The sequence below is a fragment of the Bos grunniens genome, chromosome 5 (genome assembly GCF_055505025.1).
Source record: "Bos grunniens cultivar Pamir isolate PY7600 chromosome 5, Bosgru_T2T1.0, whole genome shotgun sequence".
Classification (NCBI taxonomy): Eukaryota; Metazoa; Chordata; class Mammalia; order Artiodactyla; family Bovidae; genus Bos; species Bos grunniens.
The window spans coordinates 2356886-2380222 of NC_141169.1; the positions used below are offsets into that span (position 1 = coordinate 2356886).

General features: G+C 41.1%; 1 protein-coding gene across 1 annotated transcript in view; it reads left to right on the forward strand.

The window, feature by feature from the left end:
• The window catches only part of TPH2 (tryptophan hydroxylase 2), a 102913-nt gene that overhangs the window by 53740 nt on the left and 25836 nt on the right, over nucleotides 1–23337 (forward strand). Inside the window, exon 8 of the mRNA XM_086398683.1 lies at nucleotides 2192–2318. Coding sequence (XP_086254809.1) covers nucleotides 2192–2318 — 127 coding nt within the window. The remainder of the gene's footprint in view (nucleotides 1–2191; nucleotides 2319–23337) is intronic.

A 23337-nucleotide genomic window follows, 5' to 3' on the forward strand; every position in this document is an offset into this window, starting at 1 on the left:
GAATGTTTCATTAGGAAATCTGCGAGACTTCTGGCTTCAGGCTTTCATTCTTAATGAAACAATATAATTTATTCTGCTGTGTTGTATGATTTTTTTGTCTTTCAAATTTCAATTTCTTTTTTCTTCTATGTATGGTTGTATTACCTTATCATTGTAATGCTATTAAAGACTCTTGACTGTGAGTTACAGTTTTCTGATAATGACACCTTAACTTGAAATCCAGGTGATAACTCCTTTTCTACCACAGAGAATTGACTCCTTAAAGACTTTGGATCACTCACATTTTCCTTCATTCTTTTTTAACTGCTACTTTTCACTTTCCCTTCTACCTATAAGTGTTTGGATTCCATTGGTACGTCGGCAGATATTAATAGAAGACTGTCCTCATCAAGCATTTAACAAGCTCAAAAGTGAATCCAGTTTTGCACCAAAAATCCACCGCCACAGTAACCATGACCTACCCTGGTCTCACATTAGAAAGACTTCTTCTCACATTAATAAGACTTCTTTGGAAGTGAAGATGAAATTACTAATGGGATATGAAAACATTTAGCACCGTACTCAGCACATAACAGAGCCTACTCTATGTTAGCTTTCTTCCTTTGCTCCTTCTGTCTCTAACTTCTTGACAGGTAAAATGAGGGGTTCTGATAACATTTAAATGCCTCTTATGCACTAAAGTCCAATGAGTCTGACTGTCTGCCTTAAGCAGTGTGATTGGAGAGTAACCGCCATAGTCTTTTCCACAAATCCAATTTCTGTGCAAAAAGGGAGACTCTCGGCACATAGTTGATGGGGAAAGAATTTGGATTTTCTTTTAGTATCATGTCTACACATTCTCGTTTGGCTGTCCTCTCAACCTGATATATCCGGGAAGTGGCTGGCCAGGGCTGCACGTGTGGTTTGAGTTGTGGGAATGAGGTTTTTTGACTGAGGAATGCTGTCTGTTTTACGGTGGTATCCATCATCTCCCCTTGACCACCATTCCCTTGCCTCAACCTCATAACCCTCTGGCTTGCTTTATACTTGTATTAATGGTGGAGGTACCTGGCATTAATGTTGTAGCATCTATGTGAAGAAATAACACTTAAGAGAAGGCCAGGCGATATCAGGAAACATCTTTCAATTACTACCTGGCTCATTAGTTTTGTCAAGAAAATGAACTATGGTCTGCCTTTTGACTCATTTGCAGAGAATCATAGGGGAAAGCATTGCAGTGTTGTTTGGTATCAGGAAACTGTTTCACTGAAGCACATACCTGCCTTTCCCTGGTCATCTGGCTCCAAGTGGAAGCCCAGGCAAATGAGAGGCTCTAAACCTCTGTTATGACCCAGTTCAGGCTGGACAAGACAGAGGACTGGGGGTCTTCCCATGTGAGGGCTCCAGGAAGTTGCTTGTGTTACAGGCATAACATTTTGTCCATGAGAAGAGCCACTTGATGACAATATGATCCTCTGCTCTTTCCCAGTGCCAGAAAAGTGTACCATGAGATGCAGTGTGACTTAAGGGTTGAGAGCAAGAGCTTAGAAATCATGATAAGCTGGATTCAGATTTTGCCTTTATGACTGTTTGTAGCAAGAGTCAACCTTTTTTTCAGGAAAGGGCCAGCTAGTAAACATTTCAGGCTTTGCGGGCCAAATGATCTCAGTGACAACTACTCAACTCTGCTGTTTTAGTGAAAAAGAGCCGTACACAATACATCAATGAATAGGCATGGCTGTGTTCCAATAAAACTTTCTTTACAGAAATAGGCAGTAGATTAGATTTGGCCAACAGCTGCAGGTTGCCCACCCATGATCTATAGAATGTTGCATTCTAAGTTACTTTAATTCAAGTTTCTTCTGAATATTAAAAGAGACAATGTATGTAACAAAACACTCAACACATGCTTGGCATATGACAAAATGCCAAGGATCTACTCCTGCCAAATATCTACTACTTGAAAATAGTAGATTTTAATATTAATAGCAAAATATTAAAGTACTGTATATCATATAATTTAAGATGCCATATGTTGTAGGATGCATATGGATTTCAGTTCTTAAAATGTGATAAAAAAAAATCTTCGGATTGGTAAAACTTAGTAACAGTAACTAATTACAGTAACAAAGTTATATTTAGAATTTAGGTCTTTTTCTACTGGTGATAATTTAACTCATCTAACATTTCTTTGTGCTGTTTTTCTTGTCAGAGACACGTGTCATGAGCTGCTGGGACATGTCCCTCTGCTTGCGGACCCTAAGTTTGCTCAGTTTTCACAGGAAATAGGCCTGGCATCTCTGGGAGCATCGGATGAAGATGTTCAGAAACTAGCCACAGTGAGTTCCTTTTCAACCTGAAACCCGTTCTGCTTACGTCCGTTTGTAAGATGAAGAAAGCTTTGGAGGTACTATGAATAATAGAGCAAACATTCTGGAGAGACACGGCAACTTTATTTCCCCCGTGTGTGTTCCTCTGTAGCACGATGGGGACTTGGTTTCTTAACTGCCAAAATCTTTGTATTTCATCCTTCTCATTCAGGGGCTAGCTAGCTAGTAACCGTTTTAGGCTTGTAGGTCATGAGGTCTCTTTCATAACTGCTTAGCTCAGCTAGTATGGTGTAAAAGCAGCCACAGACAGTATGTAAATGAATGTGTGGTTGGATTTCAATAAAGCTTTATGTATAAAAGCTGGCAGTGGGCTGGATTTGGCCTGTTTGCTGTCTCTTGCGCTGCTGCTGCTGCTGCTAAGTTGCTTCAGTCGTGTCCAGCTCTTTATGATCCCATGAACTGTAGCTCTCCAGGCTCCTCTGTCCATGGGATTTCTTCAGGCAAGAATACGGGAGTGGGTTGTCATGTCCTTCTCCAGGGGATCTTCCCAAGCCAGGGATTGAACCCTCATCTCTTATGTCTCCTGCATTGGCAGGTGGGTTCTTTACCACCAGCACCACCTGGGAAGCCCCTTGTTCTAGTTCAATGTTTATTTTCTAGAATTGTTTGTGATAGTGAAAAGTATGCATTTAAGTAGGAGTTGTGCTCAGGAGACGTGAGACATGGGTTTGGCCTCTGGGTCAGGAAGAACCCCTGGAGGAGGGCATGGCAACCCCCTCCAGTATTCTTGCCTGGAGAATCCCATGGACAGAGGAGCCTGGTGGGCTGTAGTCCATGGGGTCACAAAGAGCTGGACACGACTAAAGCGACTTAACATGCATGCAGGAGTTGTACTTGGGATTATTTCTGACTAGTCAGTATGGGGTTTTCAGACTCAATTTGAGCCAGCATTAAGCAGCTCATGCCAAACAATTACTATAAGTACAAAACCAGAGAAAGATTGAATAGATACTATGATCTCAGCAAGGTTCTTTGCAAAACAAGTCATATGAGAGGAAAGGTGTAATGTTGGCAGCTACCTTTAAGCTGCTGAAGAGCCAGATCCAGCAAACTCATTTGCTTTATCCTAGCCCCATATGAAGAAGCCAGAGTAACAAACTCACTTACCTACCGGGGACAGTCTGTTGACAACAATGAGCAAAGCTACTGGAGGAAGGAAAAATAGGATCCTAAATTGTGTGTTTGACAGACATACATTGGTGACATATTAGGCATGCAGGAATATTCTTCACTCCCACCAGGAAATAAATGGTCTCCTAGATCTCTTAAGATGCAAAGCCCTTTCAGTATATCTTTTGTTTCCTAATTTTGATAGAGATATAGAAACTGAGAAATATTATTCTGCTTGAAGAGAAATAGTGGAATAGCCATGCTGCTGGTGTCAGTGTGGCGATGAACAGAGGTTGGAGGGGGCTGCCGGGAGCTCAGGAGAGTGCGTGTCTTTTACAGCAGAAGGCTGCCAGATGGGGATGTAAGCCTTTGTGTTGCTGGATCTTCTAAATTTGAGAGAGATTGGAAATCTAGATTTCTAAGTGAAATTTAATGATTTAAAAATTTTAGCTCATGAAAAATAATCTACCATTATGAGCTGAGGAAAATATATTTGTGGACTCAATTAGGATCTGTTCTTCCAATTTGTAACCTCTGCTCTAGGAATTGTATCTCATGTATTTTGGTTATCTATTACTGTGTAACAAGTAATCCCAAAACTTGGTGGCTTAAAACAATGAACATTTGTTATGTCATAGTTTCTGTGTTTAGAGATTTGGGAGCAGCTTAGCTGAGTGGTTTTGTCTCAGGGACTCTCTGTTGTTGCTATTAAGATGTGGGCTAGACCTATGATGTCTTCAGATTTGGGAAAGTTCTCCCAAGATGGCTCAGCCATGTGGATATTGGCAACTGGCTTCCTTCAGAAGAGAGAGAGGGAGAGAAGAAGGGGAGAGAGAGTGGGGAAGAAAGAGAGAAAAGAGGAGATCGAGATAGCTAATTTTTGAATTTAGTTTTTAATTGGAGGAAAATTGCTTTACCATGGTGTGTTGGTTTCTGCAGTACAACAATACAAATTGGTCATAATTATGCATATGTCCCCTCCCCTCATCCTGACCCTCTCAGTCATCACAGAGCTCCCTGTGCTATACAGCAGCTCCCCACTAGCTCTCCATTTTACACGTGATTGTGTATAAACGTAATGACGTGTATACACATGATACTGTATATACGTCAGTGCTACTTTCTGCATTCACACATGTTCCCCATCCTGAACCCTCCTCCCTCCTCCCTCCCCATACCATCCCTCTGGGTCGTCCCAGTGCACCAGCCCCAAGCAGCCAGTATCCTCCATGGAACCTGGACTGGTGACTCATTTCATGTATGATATTATACATGTTTCAATGCCATTCTCCCAAATCATCCCACCCTCTCCCTCTCCCACAGAGTCGATAAGACTGTTCTATACATCAGTGTCTCTTTTGCTGTCTCATATACAGGGTTATTGTTACCATCTTTCTAAATTCCATATATATGTGTTAGTATACTGTATTGGTGTTTTTCTTTCTGGCTTACTTCACTCTGTATAATAGGCTCCAGTTTCATCCACCTCATTAGAACTGATTCAAATGTATTCTTTTTAATGGCTGAGTAATACTCCATTGTGTATATGTACCACAGCTTTCTTATCCATTCATCTGCTCATGGGCATCTAGGTTGCTTCCATGTCCTGGCTATTATAAACAGTGCTGCGATGAACATTGGGGTACGTGTCTCTTTCCCTTCTGGTTTCCTCAGTGTGTATGCTCAGCAGTAGGATTGCTGGGTCATAAGGCAGTTCTATTTCCAGTTTTTCTGTAGATGTATTTTAAAACCACCACACTGTAAGTCCTGTTACTTAATTCTCAAACCTTAGCTCTGGCTTTAAATGCTACATTTCAGAACTTCCTTGTGCCTTGCAAATTCCTTGAAATTTTCTGGTTTCAGCCTTTGACCCCTGTAGCTTATACTGTTGATCAGAGATGGATGGTTTGCTTGCTTGTCTTATTTTGAACAGCTGCAAACTAGGAGTCAACCCTGCCAGGTTGTGTGTGTGTGTGTGTGTGTGTGTGTGTGTTTATCTGAGTCCAAAGAGAGGAGGAGAAGGAGCGAGGTAGGACTTCATGGATGTGAATGTAGGTGGATCCTGGTGAGTGATCTAATTTCTTTCTTAAAAGCAGTGACAATAAAATATTTTTATCTTCTCTTCCATTGAACAATGATTAATTAATTCCATCTTTCAAACTAACATTTACAAAGAGTATGACAGGATCCTCACCTTTCAGAAAGTCACAGACTATATAGATAAAACTAAGACTTGTCAGAGGAGAGAAACTTTGTGTTGAGTCTTGAAAGGTGAGAGGTGGGGAAGGAAGGATTGAAGGATGGTTTCATTGAGAAGAAATCTCTCTGGTTTGGAGGCTCGACAGGGAAGGCCTGCTTACCAGTTTAGAGGACCATGCTGAAACCAAGGATCACCTTTTCTGTCATTACAATGAACAAATTACTCCTCATCTAAAACAGTATGAATGCAGTTTCATAGAGTTAGAAGTGTGACACACTTCTTACTGGGCTGAGAGGAAGGTGTCAGCAGGGCTGTGTCACTCTCTGGAGGCTCTGGGGGAGAATCTGTTCCCTGGCCTTTTGCCCGCTGTTAAAGGCTGCCTGCATTCCTTGGCTCATGGCCCCCTTCATCCACCATCAACACGGCCATGTTGCATCTCTCTGGTCTTCCTGCCATTGTCACATCTCTCTCTGTCTCTCATCGACTATTGCTTTTAAGGGCTAATGTGGGGCCTACCTGGATAATTCATGAATTTCCCCATTCAAACTCCATGTCTGCATAGACAGCATATTCATAGGTTCTGGATATCTTTGAGGGGGCATTCTTCTTTGTTTCTGTTTTTACACTTGCAAGATAAAACCAACAATTAAAGCTTGAAACCTTTTTTACTAGGGCCAGTGAATTTGTAGAATAAGTTTTCCTTTGGAACTTATATTCCTTTGCCTGGTTCCAATACCCTTGGCCGTGGATTGCTTCAGTTCCAGTGGCCAGAAACAATCCCATCTATTAGAGATCACTAATCATGTTTCTCTTGCTCTCTTTCTTCCTTTTTTTCAATTGTTCTTTGCCTAGAAGATACCACTTTTCTGCAGGAGCCAATTCAAGTCAACAGATAGTCTTTAAGTGGCTAAAGAATCCCAGGTTCCATGGGCGGGAAGAGGGGAAAGGCGAAGAAGTAGTACTTACTTCAGAGAACTCACGATCCAGTACACAAAATACAGTAAACCCCGAGTCAGTGTTAGCTTTCATTCATATACATAAGCAGATACATAGTTGAAGGAAATTTAAGTCTTTTAAGTGTGTCTGAGTTCTGAGCTCATTGTTGGAGACTGGGATGCAGAGTCAGGTTAAGGAGGATCAAAAGCCTCTCGAGGGAGAGAATAAGTCTGGGACCTTATAGTGGCTTTGACTGTTATAAAAACCAAGGAGACCATCAACTTTCAAAAGACTTCAACTTAAAGATTATGAGTTTCTTTAAACACAGTGGAGAGTTGGAGCCTGATCTCCTCTTTTCCTGACCTTACTGGAGCAGATCTTGCATGAGCAACTCTCTTTGATTTTCTGTCTCTCACAAGCCTTGCGGTTCCATTTTTCTCAATTTTATAGACTGCCCACTTACTTTGAAAAGTATTTTGTGGACCAAGGAAAAATTTGGAAAGTTTTACCCACATGATGGGGAGAATATAGAGGAAGACAGATTCCCAGTGTGAGGAGGCTAGCGAGGTTTTGTGCTGAAATAATACGGTACTGCCATTGACTTCCAAAACCACATCTTATCCCTCAGTTAAAACAAAGTGAATCGAAAACTGCTGGAATTTGGCTTGAAAGAAAACAGATTCCAGCTAGGCAAGTTCATAGTAAACCTGGGAATGAATAACCTATTGGATGGCACACATATTAAGGACTGTCAAGCCATATGCTGAAGCTAGAAGCTCAATTTAATGACTCTGTTACAAGGACTAAGAGATGAAGAGGTAAGGCCTCAATGAGAGGGGTAAAAAGACCAATGGTGGAGGAAGAGTGGTGGTTAGTGAGGCCTCTTAGCTGTCCAGATGAGAAACGGAGGTCTTATTAGCTGATTTCCTCCAAGTAGTTTCCATTAAGTCTCCTGAAAAAGTATTAGAACAAAATGAGAGATGAGATGTACTAAAGGAGAAAAATCCATAGAGAGGACAAATGGAAAAGCACAGAAATCACTATTTATGCAGAAAAATGAGACAGCCCATATTATTCTTTTACTCTAGGTAAGATTTATATTATTAATGACTCTGTTTATATACTGCCTCCCTTTCCTTGTTTAGTGAATTTAAGCACTTAGGAAAAAGAGAGTCACGCCTGGTAAAAGTAGATACTTAATAACTTTCCGTGATGTGCCATCAACAAATCCATCTAAGGAAGAAAGCAACCTCTGCTAAGCTGGGTGGACGCCTCCAAACTCTTGTTTTGTTCAAAGCTGCTTCTGAACTTTTGGGTATGATTTTAGAGGGAGCAGGTTATTGCCTATAACTACTGCCTCTTTTTGCTATATTTCTGCATGATATTTATTTTGACATTTTAATAATGCTCATTTTTGAGAATGAAGCTATCTCTGCTGTTTTATGTGGGCAATGGTTGCAGCTCCCTGAGAACTGTTTAAATGAAACTCTTTTGTATCTGAATAAATTGATGATGCTCAGTAACTGTATTTGAAATGCACTGTTATACATGTAAATAATTTGCCCTCTGGTGGATAATGAATAAGGTCACTGGATTTGGCAGCAGTACTCTTTTCATACTCATCATAGCTGTCCAGGGTCTGTGTATGATAGATATGCAAAAATATTCCCAATAATGCCTGCCTAGTGTGTGCTGTAATTTTCAGACCAGCCATTTCCCACAGTAGTGCTGGCTTACATGGGTTTAATAGATTAGTGTCTTCTTTAAGGGCTGTAAACTTAAATGCCTTCAGGAGCCAGATAGTAGCAAGGATGTCTGAAATAGCCTGATATAGGATAATAAGGAGTATTGGAGCCTGTAGAGAACTAGAGAGTACATCTTATACCTAAGAGCCTTCACATCCAAAAATAAAAATAAAACAAAATATTCTTTGACTACAAATCTTTGTTTGCAAGCTAAAACAGAACTATAGGCTCTCAGTTGCCAGCCCTTGTATTGAAAGTTGGATTATACATTATATTATACCATGCAGAGGGACCAGCCCATGCTGGATTCACCTTTATTTCATATTGGACATACTCAATTACCATTTACTGGACAACTGGCTATTTTTCCCAAGAAAAGACAGCTATTACTGTGTTCACTAGAAATACATATCTTACTGCCGTTGAGAGGTGACTGGTTTTGAATTACAACTTTAAACAGTCACAAGCATGACTGTCATACATATGTTCTGAGCATGTGTTGACGATTTATTTAACTCACTCATGAGGTAAAAGCAAAATGGTAAATTTCACTGAAAGAAGAATTTCACAGACTGAGACTGTCTAGTCCCTGAAAGAAGGAATTCTGAAACAAGGTGCAAATGTTTTATGTTCTGTGGAGCAAAGAACAGTAACCTTGAAGTTATCTTTTCTACCAGGCAGAAATCATTTGCATGTCTAGTGGACAAAAATAACTTGAAATTTATCAATCTTCACAAAATTGACACCTGACTTCGCGGCATCTGGGCCTCAATCAATATAAACAGGAAGACAGACAAAGGGTATATTCCCTATGTCAGTGCTTTTCAAATGGTAATGAGTATAAAATAACCTAGAGAGCTCGTTACAAGGCAGACTCTGGGCGACGAGGTCTGGAATGGGGCCTGAAATTGCATTTCTGATGAGATCCCAGGTACTGCTGATATACTGGTGGTCCAGAGAAGCAGTGACCTGGTACACAGGTGTGCCTGTTAGGCAAGGCTCGGGTATGTTTTTCAGAAGGCATATGGCAATCCTTCAGCCTTAGTTCCAGATTCAATACTTTTCCTAAAAACTGGGCTCACAGTGTATTTATTGCCGGATAAACACTGTGCGGTGTGACCTGAGTTTATTTAGGGTTTTCCTGAGCCTGGAAACGGAGCCTTGTATCTCTGAGTGCGTGTCACTGGGCCCATTTTGTGTGTCTGCTCTCACACTCTCCTGCCACCTGCTCACTTGCCGTACGACTTATGTCATTCAGTTTTACAGGAATGCACAGACAGACACTTGCTGATCAGGTAAATTTAGGAGCTAGCCCCAGAAGGATTATCGACTTCTCTTTCCCCAGCTGTTAGGAGTGTAAAGGGATGCCTGCACCATGCAGTGCCTCCCACCCCACGACGCAGACGGCTTCAGTTCAGTCTGCTCATTTCTCACGTCATAAAGGCATTTCAAACAGACGAAGCTGTGCATCATTTGTTGGAGAAAGCAATCAGCAGGAGTACACCACAGATGTTTTCCAAGCAGAATAAATCGGCCTCTGGCCCAGTTAGAATTTTCCCTTTACGGAGAGTTTTAGGTCATCTATTCAGTTCTGTCAACTCCAAAACATGTTTCCCTTCATTTCCTGATGAAGAGCTTCTGTCCCTGAGTCTTGGTGAAGCTGGTGAGCAGAGAGTCTTGGCCAAGGGTAAGGAAGGAGTAACCAGTCTTTTCCATAATGCGTTCCCAGAACATTAGTCTCATGAAATGTTATTATGAGCTCTGTGACAGAAGGGATCCATAGACAAATACATTTGGGGAAAACTAGATTAAGTGAAATAAACAACTTTGTTTTCAAAGTATTGAGTTTTCAGGGCCTTTCCTAAGATAATGTGCAGAGTGAATCTTATAAGTGATAAAAATTTTGTTTTTACACACTGAAGTTTCTTCCATCTTAAGATGACATTGGTAGTAAGACATATAATTAATAGCTTTTTTAAAAAGGGGAAAAAAGATTCAGGTGGCAAATTTTTTTATATTGTTTGTAAGAAGCTCTATTTTAGAAATGTTAAAATGTGAACTTGAAAATTAAAAAAGTACTGGGTTGACCAAAAAATTTGGGTTTTCCCCATGTTACAGAAAAAACCTGACAAACTTTTTGGCCAACCCAGTAATTAGATGGTTGCTAAAGTCTCTTTTCATGGAAGACGTATTAGCATCTCAAGCTATTAACATTCCAAGGAGCACAGTTTAGGAGATACAAGTCTAGATGTTTTTTTGAAAGGCTGAGATTCATTGTGAGCAGAATCTCTGAATGAAAAAAAAATCACCAGCTGATTTTTTTTGTAAGAAAGGACTGTCAAAAAATGAACAATATAGGGTTCTGTTTATACTTTATAAAAACAAATAATTTATTTGTTCCAAGTAAAAAGTTTGTATTATTTGGGGCTTTTGATGGCTGTAAATGAAATATGTTTGAATTTCTAGGTATAACTGGGACTTTCTCTTGCTGAGAGTGGTAATGAAATGTACACAGTCAGCTTTAAACTAACAATTGACTGTAATTCACATTAGAAGTGTAATTGCAAAGGTAACATTAGTTTATGGATTGCTAATGAATGTTTTCCTGTCTGTGGAGGGCATTAGCTTGTTACCCGTCTCTTATGAGTTTGCCTACCTGGCTGGGCATGGGAACTTGCAGCTTTTAAAAAGCTTATGCCCAGTTCTACTTCTTTCTGAAATGTATTACATTAAAAATGACCATTTAATAGCTCTACAGAAAGCTCGAAATAAGCCCCAGGCTTATTTATTCCATGTAGAGTCTTTGAACTAGTTTAGGCATTTGGATCATTTGATACAAAGCTGACAAAAAGCTGGAAGGAATGCTCTTAATTGAGATGTTTGGGTGGATGATGAGTTAGTGTGCTATTTCTGAGAGTAACTTAATTAAAAATTAATAATATCTATTCCAACTCATTACTTTCACTTTTATGTATTCTGTGCATATTGAAAAGTGGTCTTGCCCTGCAAGGAGCTCTATATTTCTTTAACCAGCCCCTTAGAGCTTCACTTCTGTCTTTTGTCTTTTTTTTTTTTTTTTAACCAACCCTGCCCTTGGTCTTTTTCTTACCTGAGTGCTCCAAGGCCATTCTTTCTTCTGACTGTACCCCCTCCTGAGATTGTTGATACTGGAGCTAAGGCTATTCTGCACTATCTGGATATGTTTCACTTACAATATTCATGGTTGCTATTATAGGTGTTCATCATCTATTTATATTATGATGAGAACACCATCGTTACTGGGAATTAAAAAGTGAGCTCTCTTTTTGCTATGTTTAGAAACAAATCTATTTGCAGTCCAGAATAGTCATCCATTTTTGCAACTCAAATCTTTGTTCATCATTTTATAACTGTATTCTAGGGGCCTCAGAGAGCCATCATATAACTGCAGATGAGGAAAAAAAAAAACCCAACCCAACAGCTTATTTTAGATATTTGGAAACTCATAAAGTTAGAGCTGCTTCAGTAACTGTTCATCCTGTTTGTGTGTTAAGCTCTGTGCCCACTTGACTTTATCCTCAAGGATCACTGCAAGTCAGCAGTTGGGATCTCAGAACTTGATGAAGTTACTAGATGGATGTTTTGATGGGCAGTGCATGGTGTGGGGTATGTGGTGGGAAGGGTCTGAACCTGAAGTGAGCCCGATAAGTGATATACTTATCTGTTGCAAAATGGTTACCATGATAGTGATGGCTAATACCTGAATGTCCTCATATAATTGCCATTTCTTTTTTGTGGTGAGAATGTTTAAGATCTACTCTCTTAGCAACTTTCAAGTACATAACACAGTATTGTTAACTATTATCAGTATTCTATACATTAGATCCCCAGGACTTACTTGTCTTACGGCTGGAGGTTTCTATCCTTTGATCTATATCTCCCTTTCCCCCGATTCCCATCTTCTGGTAAAGTGAAGTGAAAGTGCAAGTCACTCAGTTGTGTCTGACTCTTTGTGACCCCGTGGACTATACTATCCATGGAATTCTCAAGGCCAGAACACTGGAGCAGGTAGACATTCCCTTCTCCAGGGGATCTTCCCAACCCAGAGATTGAACCTGGGTCTCCCTGATTGCAGGTAGATTCTTTATCAGCTGAGCCACCAGGGAAGCAACTAGCATTCTAATTAGTGTTTTGGTGAGTTCAGCTTTTTTAGAATCCACATATAAGTGATATGATAGATATTTGTCTTTCTCTGAGTTATTTTACTTAGTGTAATACCTTCATGGTCCATCGATGTTGTTGCAAATGGCAGGATTTCCTTCTTTCTCATGGCTGAGTAGTATGTATTCCACTCTGTGTGTGTGTGTGTGTGTGTGTGTGTGTGACTTCCCAAGTGGCACTAGTGAGAAAGAACCTGCCTGACAATGCAAGAGATGTAAGAGATGCAGATCTCTGGGTTGGAAAGATCCCCTGGAGGAGGGCATGGCAACCCATTTCAGTATTCTTGCCTGAAGAATCCCATGGACGGAGGAGCCTAGTGGGCTACAGTCCATACGGTCGTAGAGTTAGACATGACTGAAGTGACCTACTGTGTATATATATATCACATTTTTATCCATTAGTCCACAAACGGACACTTAGATTGTTTTCATATTTTGGCTCTTTCAAATAATGTTGTGATAAACATGGAATGCAGATACCTCTTGAAATCTTGCTTTCATTTCCTTTGATAATACATCCAGAAGAAGAACTTCTGGATCATATAGTAGTTCTGTTTTCAATTTTTTGAGGTAACTTCATACTGTTTTTCACAGTGTCTGCACCAGTTTACATTCCCACCAGGAGCGCAGGAGGGTTCTCTTTTCTCCACATCCTTGTGAACACCTGGGTCTTATCTTTGGGTGACCTGAGTACCAGCTCTGTTACTTCTCGATCTTGTACTCAGGGACCAACTATGTTCCCTATTTGTGCCTCAATGTCTTCTTTAAAATGGAGATATTCTTCTACCACTATGCTGAGTGAAGATCAAATGAGATGAAATACTTCTGTGATGTATGCTGTGCTACTGTCTAATGTATCATATCGACATGATATTGATCTTACTATCACTCCCCAAATCCAAACTGCACCAGAGGAGTTATATTGTTGATTAATTTCAAAGTCATTTCCAGCCCCTATATCCTCTAGTTCCTCACACAGAGCTAACTTCTTCCTGTGATTCAAAAGCTCTTACATTGGGTCCTTCTTACTTTTTCTGCTCAAAGTAAGCTGGAATGCATTCTTCAGGCACAGATTTGTGCAGTCACTTTAATTTCCATAAAGATGTAGAGAAGAAGGAATTTTCTAGTTTAACGACAATAAAGTAGGTTTTCAAAATCTTAGGCTTGTATTAACAAAATATTGGTGGTGTAATTCCATTTCTAGCAAAAGCAGAGAGAGGTGGTTGGGATTTTTTTTTTATGAAGAAGAATAGCAAAAGTAATGTTATATTGAACTATAGGAATTTAATTACCCCATTCCACAAATGTAGTTTTCAAATAAAGGAGTCAAAAGATTTTCCAGAGCTATTCTTCTGAACAGTGATATAAAAACCCAGAACACATTTAGTAGATGTAAAATGCATTACTGTACATTATGATCCATGGTGAAAGAAAGCATAATAAGAAACGTGACATGAGACTGAACACATGGTGATTAAAAGTCTCTGCTCCCTTTGTAGAAATATTGTAATTGGCTTAGAATTTTATATATTTGTCACTGTGAGAGTGGGCATTTCTGGAACATTTCTGATGGGTGGATTTCATCCTGGGGAGAAGGCTCCCAGAAAATGGAAATACTATCATTTGAGGGCGGAGTAGGTGTCACATAAGAACTGCCAGGAGGCTGGGAAGGAATAAATCACCACGGGGCCCTCATCCTTCTTTAAACAGTCTTAAAGTCTGTCCTTTACAGTGTCCATAAAACATCAAGAAAATTGCTAAGAAGGTAAACCCTAAGAATTCTCATCACAAGGAAAGCACTTTTTTCTTTTTGTTTTTTATTGTGTCTATATGAGATGGGGTCGCAAGGAGTCAGATAAGACTGAGCAACTTTCACATACATACGTACGTATGAGATGATAAATGAGATGCTAACTAACTTCTTATGGTAATCATTCACAATATATGTAAGTCAAACCATTTTGCTGTGCCCCTTAAATGTATACAGTGAAATATGTTGATTATGTCTCAATAAAACTGGAAAAAAAAAAAAAATTCCCTCAGCAATGAAGAGAAGGCAGGGTGAATTAGGGACTCCTCTATTGAGAAGTCTTTACAAAAACCTTTGTTTCTCTGTCTTATTATACAGGTGACACATATTCACTGTAGAAAATTTTAAAAAATGGATAAGCAAGGAAAATAATTTAAAGATCATTTGTAATATTACAGCAGCAATAACCAGTGTTAACAATTTGGTGTATAACCTCCTAGTTTTTCTGAAAAGTTATTTTGCCACGGCAAATAAGAACTTGGTAAAGGGGAGTCCTGGTTTTGGAAAAGGAAGCAGCAAGATGTTGATCCATTTATCAAACATTTGTGCTGTCAGGAGAGACTTTACCTTTTACATCAACAGAAGAAAAAATAAATTGGAAGTACTCTAGAAATATGGAGATTATGATTTTTCACTCAGGTAATTTGCAAAGTGTTTTAGTGAACATCAGATGCAGCTAATGAAAAAAGTTAGCACTTTTTAAAATAAGAAAATTGGTTTTCATATATCTTTTAAATGTCAGTCTTCAAAATTTGCATTATTCTTGTCCCCAAATTAGTGATTGCTACTTTTATCTAACCAATATTCTCCCCTCCTACTGTTCTTTTTTTTTTTTTTTGATAAGATCATGAACATCTTTACCCAGAGCCCTTAATCTCAGATAATCATACAGGTAAGGAGGAAACGGAAATCTGGAATGAAATAGAGTGAACGCTCCTATATATGAGGGTTTTTCTTGAGCACTCTAGGGACTTGCTAGCAAGGCAGTATAGTGTAGTAGGTATTCAGACTGCAGGCTTCAAGGTCAAATTATGTGACTTCACATCTGGCTCTATCACTTACTGGTTGGATAACCTTGGATAAATTAGTTAGCCTCTCTGTGCCCTAGTTTCTTCAACATTAGAATGTGAATAGTAATACTATCAAGTCTTGTAGTGCTATTGGAGGTTCATAAGATAAGGCACTGCAGATGGTGACTGCAGCCAGGAAATTAAAGACGCTTACTCCTTGGAAGGAAAGGTATGACCAACCTAGATAGCATATTCAAAAGCAAAGACATTACTTTGCCAACAAAGGTCCGTCTACTCAAGGCTATGGTTTTTCCTGTGGTCATGTATGGATGTGAGAGTTGGACTGTGAAGAAGGCTGAGCGCCGAAGAATTGATGCTTTTGAACTGTGGTGTTGGAGAAGACTCTTGAGAGTCCCTTGGACTGCAAGGAGATCCAACCAGTCCATTCTGAAGGAGATCAGCCCTGGGATTTTTTTGGAAGGAATGATGCTAAAGCTGAAACTCCAGTACTTTGGCCACCTGATGCGAAGAGTTGACTCATTGGAAAAGACTCTGATGCTGGGAGGGATTGGAGGCAGGAGGAGAAGGGGACGACAGAGGATGAGATGGCTGGATGGCATCACTGACTCGATGGACGTGAGTCTGAGTGAACTCTGGGAGTTGGTGATGGACAGGAAGGCCTGGCGTGCTGTGATTCATGGGGTCGCAAAGAGTCGGACACAACTGAGCGACTGAACTGAACTGAACTGAAGATAAAGCATTGTAAAACTGTAGCTCTGCTTAGTACAGAGCTAGATATTCAATAAATACCAGCTAGAGTATTTGACAAATTGCACTCAAATTGCACTAGGTGGTCAAGTCAGTCAAACTCAAGTGCAGGGAAGACCCCTGGAGAGAACTGTGACTCTTCTGGTGATCTTGGTTAGTTCTCTAACTTTCAACTGAACTCAGGTTTTCCCTTCTGAAATGCAGGCTATGCAGTTTATATTACAAAGGGGTTGTAGATGGAGCGGCATGCTGCTTTGCAATGTAAGGTATTTTAACCATAAATAATAAAGGGAAGGCCTCCTCCAAATGATATCAAACTTCTCCCTGGAGATGGAAGAGTCCTCCTCAGAGTTAATAGCACACCTCCCCTGAGTGAGCATAGAGAAAGGCAAGTTGCAGGAAACAGCTGGGGAGAACAAATGAATAAATACTGTTTGTGCCAATGAGAGCACATGAAAGAATGAATTCCTGACTTAAACTTCTCAAGCAGATTAGGAGCGATGCTGTTCATTGGTACGTGCAGCACTCCCTTAATAGCTCAGTTCAGTTCAGTTATTCAGTCGTGTGTGACTCTTTGCGACCCCATGGGCTATAGCAAGCCAGGCTTCCCTGTCCATCACCAACTCCCGGAGTTTCCTCAAACTCACGTCCATCGAGTTGGTGATGCCATCCAACCATCTCATCCTCTGTTGTCCCCTTCTCCTCCTGCCTTCAATCTTTCCCAACATCAGGGTCTTTTCAAATGAGTCAGCTCTGGCCAAAGTATTGGAGTTTCAGCTTCAGCATCAGTCCTTCCAATGAAAATTCAGGACTGATTTCCTTTAGGATGGACTGGTTGTATCTCCTTGCAGCCCAAGGGACTCTCAAAAGTCTTCTCCAACACCGCAGTTCAAAAGCATCAATTCTTCGGTGCTCAGTGAGAGTCTAACTCTCACATCCATACATGAACACTGGAAAAACCATAGCTTTGACTAGATGGACCTTTGTTGGCAAAGTAATGTCTCTGATTTTTAATATGCTGTCTAGGTTGGTCATAACTTTTCTTCCAAGGAGCAAGTGCCTTTTAATTTCATGGCTTCAGTCACCATTTGCAGTGATTTTCAAGCCCCCCAAAATAAAGTCTCTCACTGTTTCCATTGTTTGCCCATCTATTTGCCATGAAGTAATGGGACTGGATGCCATGATCTTAGTTTTCTGAATTTTGAGTTTTAAGGCAACCTTTTCACTCTCCTCTTTCACTTTCATCAAGAGGCTCTTTAGTTCTTCTTTGCTTTCTGCCATAAGGGTGGTGTCATCTACATATCTGAAGTTATTGATATTTCTTCTGGCAATCTTGATTCCAGCTTGTGCTTCTTCCAGCCCAGCATTTCTCATGATGTACTCTGCATAGAAGTTAAATAAGCAGGGTGACAATATACAGTCTTGATGTACTCCTTTCCCAATTTGGAACCAGTCTGTTATTCCATGTCCAGTTCTAACTGTTGCTTCTTGACCTGCATACAGATTTCTCAGGAGGCAGGTCAGGTGGTCTGGTAGTCCCATCTCTTTCAGAATTTTCCACAGTTTGTTGTGATCCACACAGTCAAAGGCTTTGGCATAGTCAATAAAGCAGAAGTAGATGTTTTTCTGGAACTCTCTTGCTTTTTCTATGATCCAGCAGATGATGGCAATTTGATCTCTGGATCCTCTGCCTTTACTAAATTCAGCTTGAACATCTGGAAGTTCACAGTTCATGTATCGCTGAAGCCTGGCTTAGAGAATTTTGAGCATTACTTTACTAGCGTGTGAGATGAGTGCAGTTGTGCAGTAGTTTTAACATCCTTTGGCATTGCCTTTCTTTGGGACTGGAATGAAAACTGACCTTTTCCAGTCCTGTGGCCACTGCTGAGTTTTCCAAATTCACTGGCATATTGGGTGCAGCACTTTCACAGCATCATCTTTTAGGATTTGAAATAGCTCAACTGGAATTCCGTCACCTCCACTAGCTTTGGTTTATAGTGATGTTTCCTAAGGCTCACTGGCTCTAGGTGAGTGATCACACCATTGTGATTATCTGGGTCATGAAGATCTTTTTTGTATAGTTCTTCTGTATATTCTTGCCACCTGTTCTTAATATCTTCTGCTTCTGTTAGGTCCATACAGTTTCTGCCCATCTTTGTATGAAATATTCCCTTGGTATCTCTAATTTTATTGAAGAGATCTCTAGTCTTTCCCATTCTGTTGTTTTCCTCTATTTCTTTGCATTGATCACTGAGGAAGGCTTTCTTATCTCTCCTTGCTATTCTTTGGAACTCTGCATTCAAATGGGTATACCTTTCCTTTTCTCCTTTGCCTTTCACGTCTTTTCTTTTCTCAGCTATTTGTAAGGCCTCCTCAGACAACCATTTTGCCTTGTTGCATTTCTTTTTCTTGGGGGTGATCTTGATCATTGCCTCCTGTACAATGTTACGAACCTCTGGCCATAGTTCTTCAGGCACTCTGTCTATCAGATCTAATCCCTTCAATCTATTTGTCACTTCCACTGTAAGGGATTTGATTTAGATCTTACCTGAATGGTCTAGTGGTTTTCCCCACTTTCATCAATTTCCGTCTGAATTTGGCAATAAGGAGTTCACGGTCTGAGCCATAGTCTGCTCCTTGTCTTGTTTTTGCTGACTGTATAGAGCTTCTCCATCTTTGGCTGCAAAGATTGTAATCAATCTGATTTCAGTATTGACCATCTGGTGATGTCCATGTGTAGACCCTTTTCTTGTGTTGTTGGAAGAGGATGTTTGCTATGTCCAGTGCGTTCTCTTGGCAAAATTTTGTTAGCCTTTGCCTTGCTTCATTCTGTACTCTTGGCAAAATTTTGTTAGCCTTTGCCTTGCTTCATTCTGTACTCCAAGGCCAAATTTGCCTGTTACTCTAAGTGTTTCTTGACTTCCTACTTTTGCATTCCAGTCCCCTATAATGAAAAGGACATCTTTTTTGGGTGTTAGTTCTAGAAGGTCTTGTAGGTCTTCATAGAACCATTCAACTTTAGGTTCTTCAGCATTACTGGTTGGGGCATAGACTTGGATTACTGTGATATTGAATGGTTTGACTTGGAAATGAACAGAGATCATTCTGTCGTGTTTGAGATTGCATCCAATTTATTGCTTTCTTAATAACTCAAGAAAGCAATAAATTTGAGGTTTCTAATCTTGACTGCTCCCTCCTTGAGTTCAAGTTCCTGAGAATTTAAGCCAGGTGTTTTCAGTTTGGCTGTAAGGAGGCTGTATTAACATAAAAGTATGCCAGGAAGCCTTTGGAAGAATTCCAAAAGGTGTTTGCTCTAGTTTTGATGCATTTTGGATGTGTCTCCATACTTATACACAGAGAGCCTATGTTAGTGTCTAACTAGCAAGACTCATTCGGAGAAGGCAATGGCAACTCACTCCAGTACTCTTGCCTGGAGGATCCCATGGATGGAGGAGCCTGGTAGGCTGCAGTCCATGGGGTCTCTACTAGTTGGACGCGACTGAGCGACTTCACTTTCACTTTTCACTTTCATGCATTGGAGAAGGAAATGGCAACCCACTCCAGCGTTTTTGCCTGGAGAATCCCAGGGACTGCAGAGCTGGGTGGGCTGCCGTCTATGGGGTCACAGAGTCGGATACGACTGAAGTGACTTAGCAGCAGCAGCAGCAGCAGCAGCAAGACTCATTAGAAAAGAGCCTGATGCTGGGAAAGACTGAAGACAGGAGGAGAAGGGGACGACAGAGGATGAGATGGTTGGATGGCATCACTGACTCAATGGACAGGAGTTTGAGCAAGCTCCGGGAGATGGTGAAGGACAGGGAGGCCTGGTGTGCTGCAGTCCTGGGTTGCAGAGTCGGACACGACTAAGCGACTGAACAACAAAAAAGCAAGGCTTTAAAATTCTATGTAATAAAACCAGGGAAGTTACCTTTAAATGACATACTGTATAAATGTTTAGCTCTCACAAACACTTTTTTGGGGGCTGTTTACCTTTTCCTCTCTCAACTCTAATTAAGAAGAGTTCCTCAAGGCTGTAACTGGCTAGGAAAGGGGCACTGGACTCTGCTTCTTTGCAAAGATGTTTAGCAAAGGGATGACCTTGCTGCATTGCTACTACGTATCTTTTCCATAGCTCTGATAGAATCAACTGGGCCCATTCACATACTCATTCAGTGAATGAGCATCTACTACATGTCGAGCATCAGGAATTCAACTGTAAAACAGGCAGCCACGGCCCTGTTTCTTGGGGCCTTACAGTCTACTGAGGGATACAGATAAAGATTTGAATATAACAAGGGCAAAGATAGGGAAAGGAAGGTGCTTGGATCAGGTTCGGGAAGGGGAATGGATGATCAGAAGTGGTTTTCTGAGGAAGACTTTTTTAGCAGTCTAATTGTTATTTTTTAATTTGCTGTGATATATGCTTAGACAGAATAGATGTTAACACTTCAAGGAACTTTTGCTTCTCAACAGGCTATCTTCATACTGCAGAGCTCCTTAGACTGGGTTTCAGGAACTGTTGACCTGTAGTTAAATCTGCTGTCACCTATCCAGAGGGGAATCAGAGACCTGTAGAATCAGAATCTGTAGAATCAGAGTCCTGGGACAAGGGAGGAGTCAATGTGAGTATGACTATGGTCTTAATAACCTCAGAGCAGGGAGCCTTCACCTAAACTTAAACTCTTCATTGATTTAGCATTTGACATGCATTTATTCATTTGAGTCTCAGTAGCACTTTGAGACAGATGGGAGTCATATTACCTGCTAGCACATTTCCTGGTATTCCCATGTTGCTATAGACACAATCGGTGCCCAATAACAATTTCGCAAGGAAAGGAGTCCCCATTTGTAAATGAGACTGAGACAAGGGAAATGACTCGTCCAAGATCATACATTACAGTAATGGCAGAGGCTGAGCTACAGGACTTTCTGTGTCCTGATCTGTCCAGCCCACTTCTCAGGAGTTTAGGATGTCAAGGCAAGGTGTGACTGGCTGAGACAGCAGAGACATGTGCCTGGTGTCCTGGAGGCAAGTTATTGGTACAGAAGGGGGATTTGGGCTCTTTAAATCGTGCTCCTCTCTAACGGGGTTACAAGTCAGAGTCTTCTGGTTAATGTCAATGGGAAAAAATATAGTCTACACCTTGATGAAGCTTTAAAAAATGCCCTGCGTTTTCACTTCAGAGGCCATCACATGGACATCCAGATTGCCAGCTGCTCTTGAAGGGACCAGTGCCTCTGGCTGTCGGACTGTCTTTATCCAAGGACACACGTGGCCATACCTGAGTTGCTGTCCCCATTAGCTGGGGTACATGATCCTTAGTTGAGAAATGAAATTTCATTTCCAGTCACCTGCCTGTCCATCCTTTACTGGTCAGGGGAATGGAGAGAGAAGAGAAAGATGGATATTCTAGGCAGCAGCAAACATGCCAGTTCTCTTGGTAGCCAGAGCCAAAGGATAAGTTTGGTTCAATAGCTTGTCATGCGGCACCAAAGTATTTCAGGTCACGCTTTCTTTACTGTCTCATGAATTCTCATTCAGTTCAGTTCAGTTCAGTCGCTCAGTCGTGTCCAACTCTTTGCAACCCCATGAATCACAGCACGCCAGGCCTCCCTGTCCATCACCAACTCCCAGAGTTCACCCAAACTCATGTGCATCGAGTCGGTGATGCCATCCAGCCATCTCATCCTCTGTTGTCCCCTTCTCCTCCTGCCCCCAATCCCTCCCAGCATCAGGGTCTTTTCCAATGAGTCAACTCTTCACATGAGGTGGCCAAAGTATTGAAGTTTCAGCCTCAGCATCAGTCCTTCCAATGAACACCCAGGACTGATCTCCTTTAGGATGGACTGGTTGGATCTCCTTGCAGTCCAAGGGACTCTCAAGAGTCTTCTCCAACACCACAATTCAAAAGCATCAATTCTTTGGCACTCAGCTTTCTTCACAGTCCAACTCTTACATCCATACATAACTACTGGAAAAACCATAGCCTTGACTAGATGGACCTTTGTTGGCAAAGTAATGTCTCTGCTTTTGAATGTTCTATCTAGGTTGGTCATAATTTTCCTTCCAAGGAGTAAGCGTCTTTTAATTTCTTGGCTGCAGTTACCATCTGCAGTGATTTTGGAGCCCCCCAAAAAATAAAGTCTGACACTGTTTCCCCATCTATTTGCCATGAAGTGATGGGACCGGATGCCATGATCTTAGTTTTCTGAATGTTGAGCTTTAAGCCAACTTTTTCACTCTCCTCTTTCAGTTTCATCAAGAGGCTTTTGAGTTCCTCTTCAGTTTGTGCCATAAGGGTGGTGTCATCTGCATATCTGAGGTTATTGATATTTCTCCTGGCAATCTTGATTCCAGCTTGTGTTTCTTCCAGCCCAGCATTTCTCATGATGTACTCTGCATGTAAGTTAAATAAGCAGGGTGACAATATACAGCCTTGACGTACTCCTTTTCCTATTTGGAACCAGTCTGTTGTTCCATGTCCAGTTCTAACTGTTACTTCCTGACCTGCATACAGGTTTCTCAAGAGGCAGGTCCGGTGGTCTGGTAGTCCCATCTCTTTCAGAATTTTCCACAGTTTGTTGTGATCCACACAGTCAAAGGCTTTGGCATAGTCGGTGAAGCAGAAGTAGATGTTTTTCTGGAACTCTTATGCTTTTTCGATGATCCTTTAGCAAATCTATTTTGTGCCCATCAAAAAACGCATCTGTAGCCAGATTGCTGTAGTTTAAAGCGATACAATGTAGTATTTGGTTTGGGGCTTTGTAATATCATTTTTTAACATAAACATGATATATTTTATTTCCAGCGCAGCCTGTCTTGTCGTAGTCTCGGCTCTCTGGAGCTTAGCTGTAGTGCTGTTGTTCCTTGGCAAGACTCAAAAGCCTGGGCTTCCTGACATGGCCGGTTTCTAGTGTGTGCTCCTACAGGCTCCTGATACGTCTATCACGTGCTCCTTGACTGACGCGAGACCCAGTGCAAGCCAGGCCAGGATATCTGTAGGCAAGCTGGACGGGCATCCATCTTTCCAGGAACCCACCAAGCTCATGGTCACAAAGGTGACATAAGCGTCATCTCTAGGGCCTGCAGTCACCAAGAACAGAGGTGAACAGTGTGGTATAGTACCAACAACGTGGGCAGCGGGGATCAGGCACAACTAATTCCAACCCAGTTCTGTCACCCCTGAACT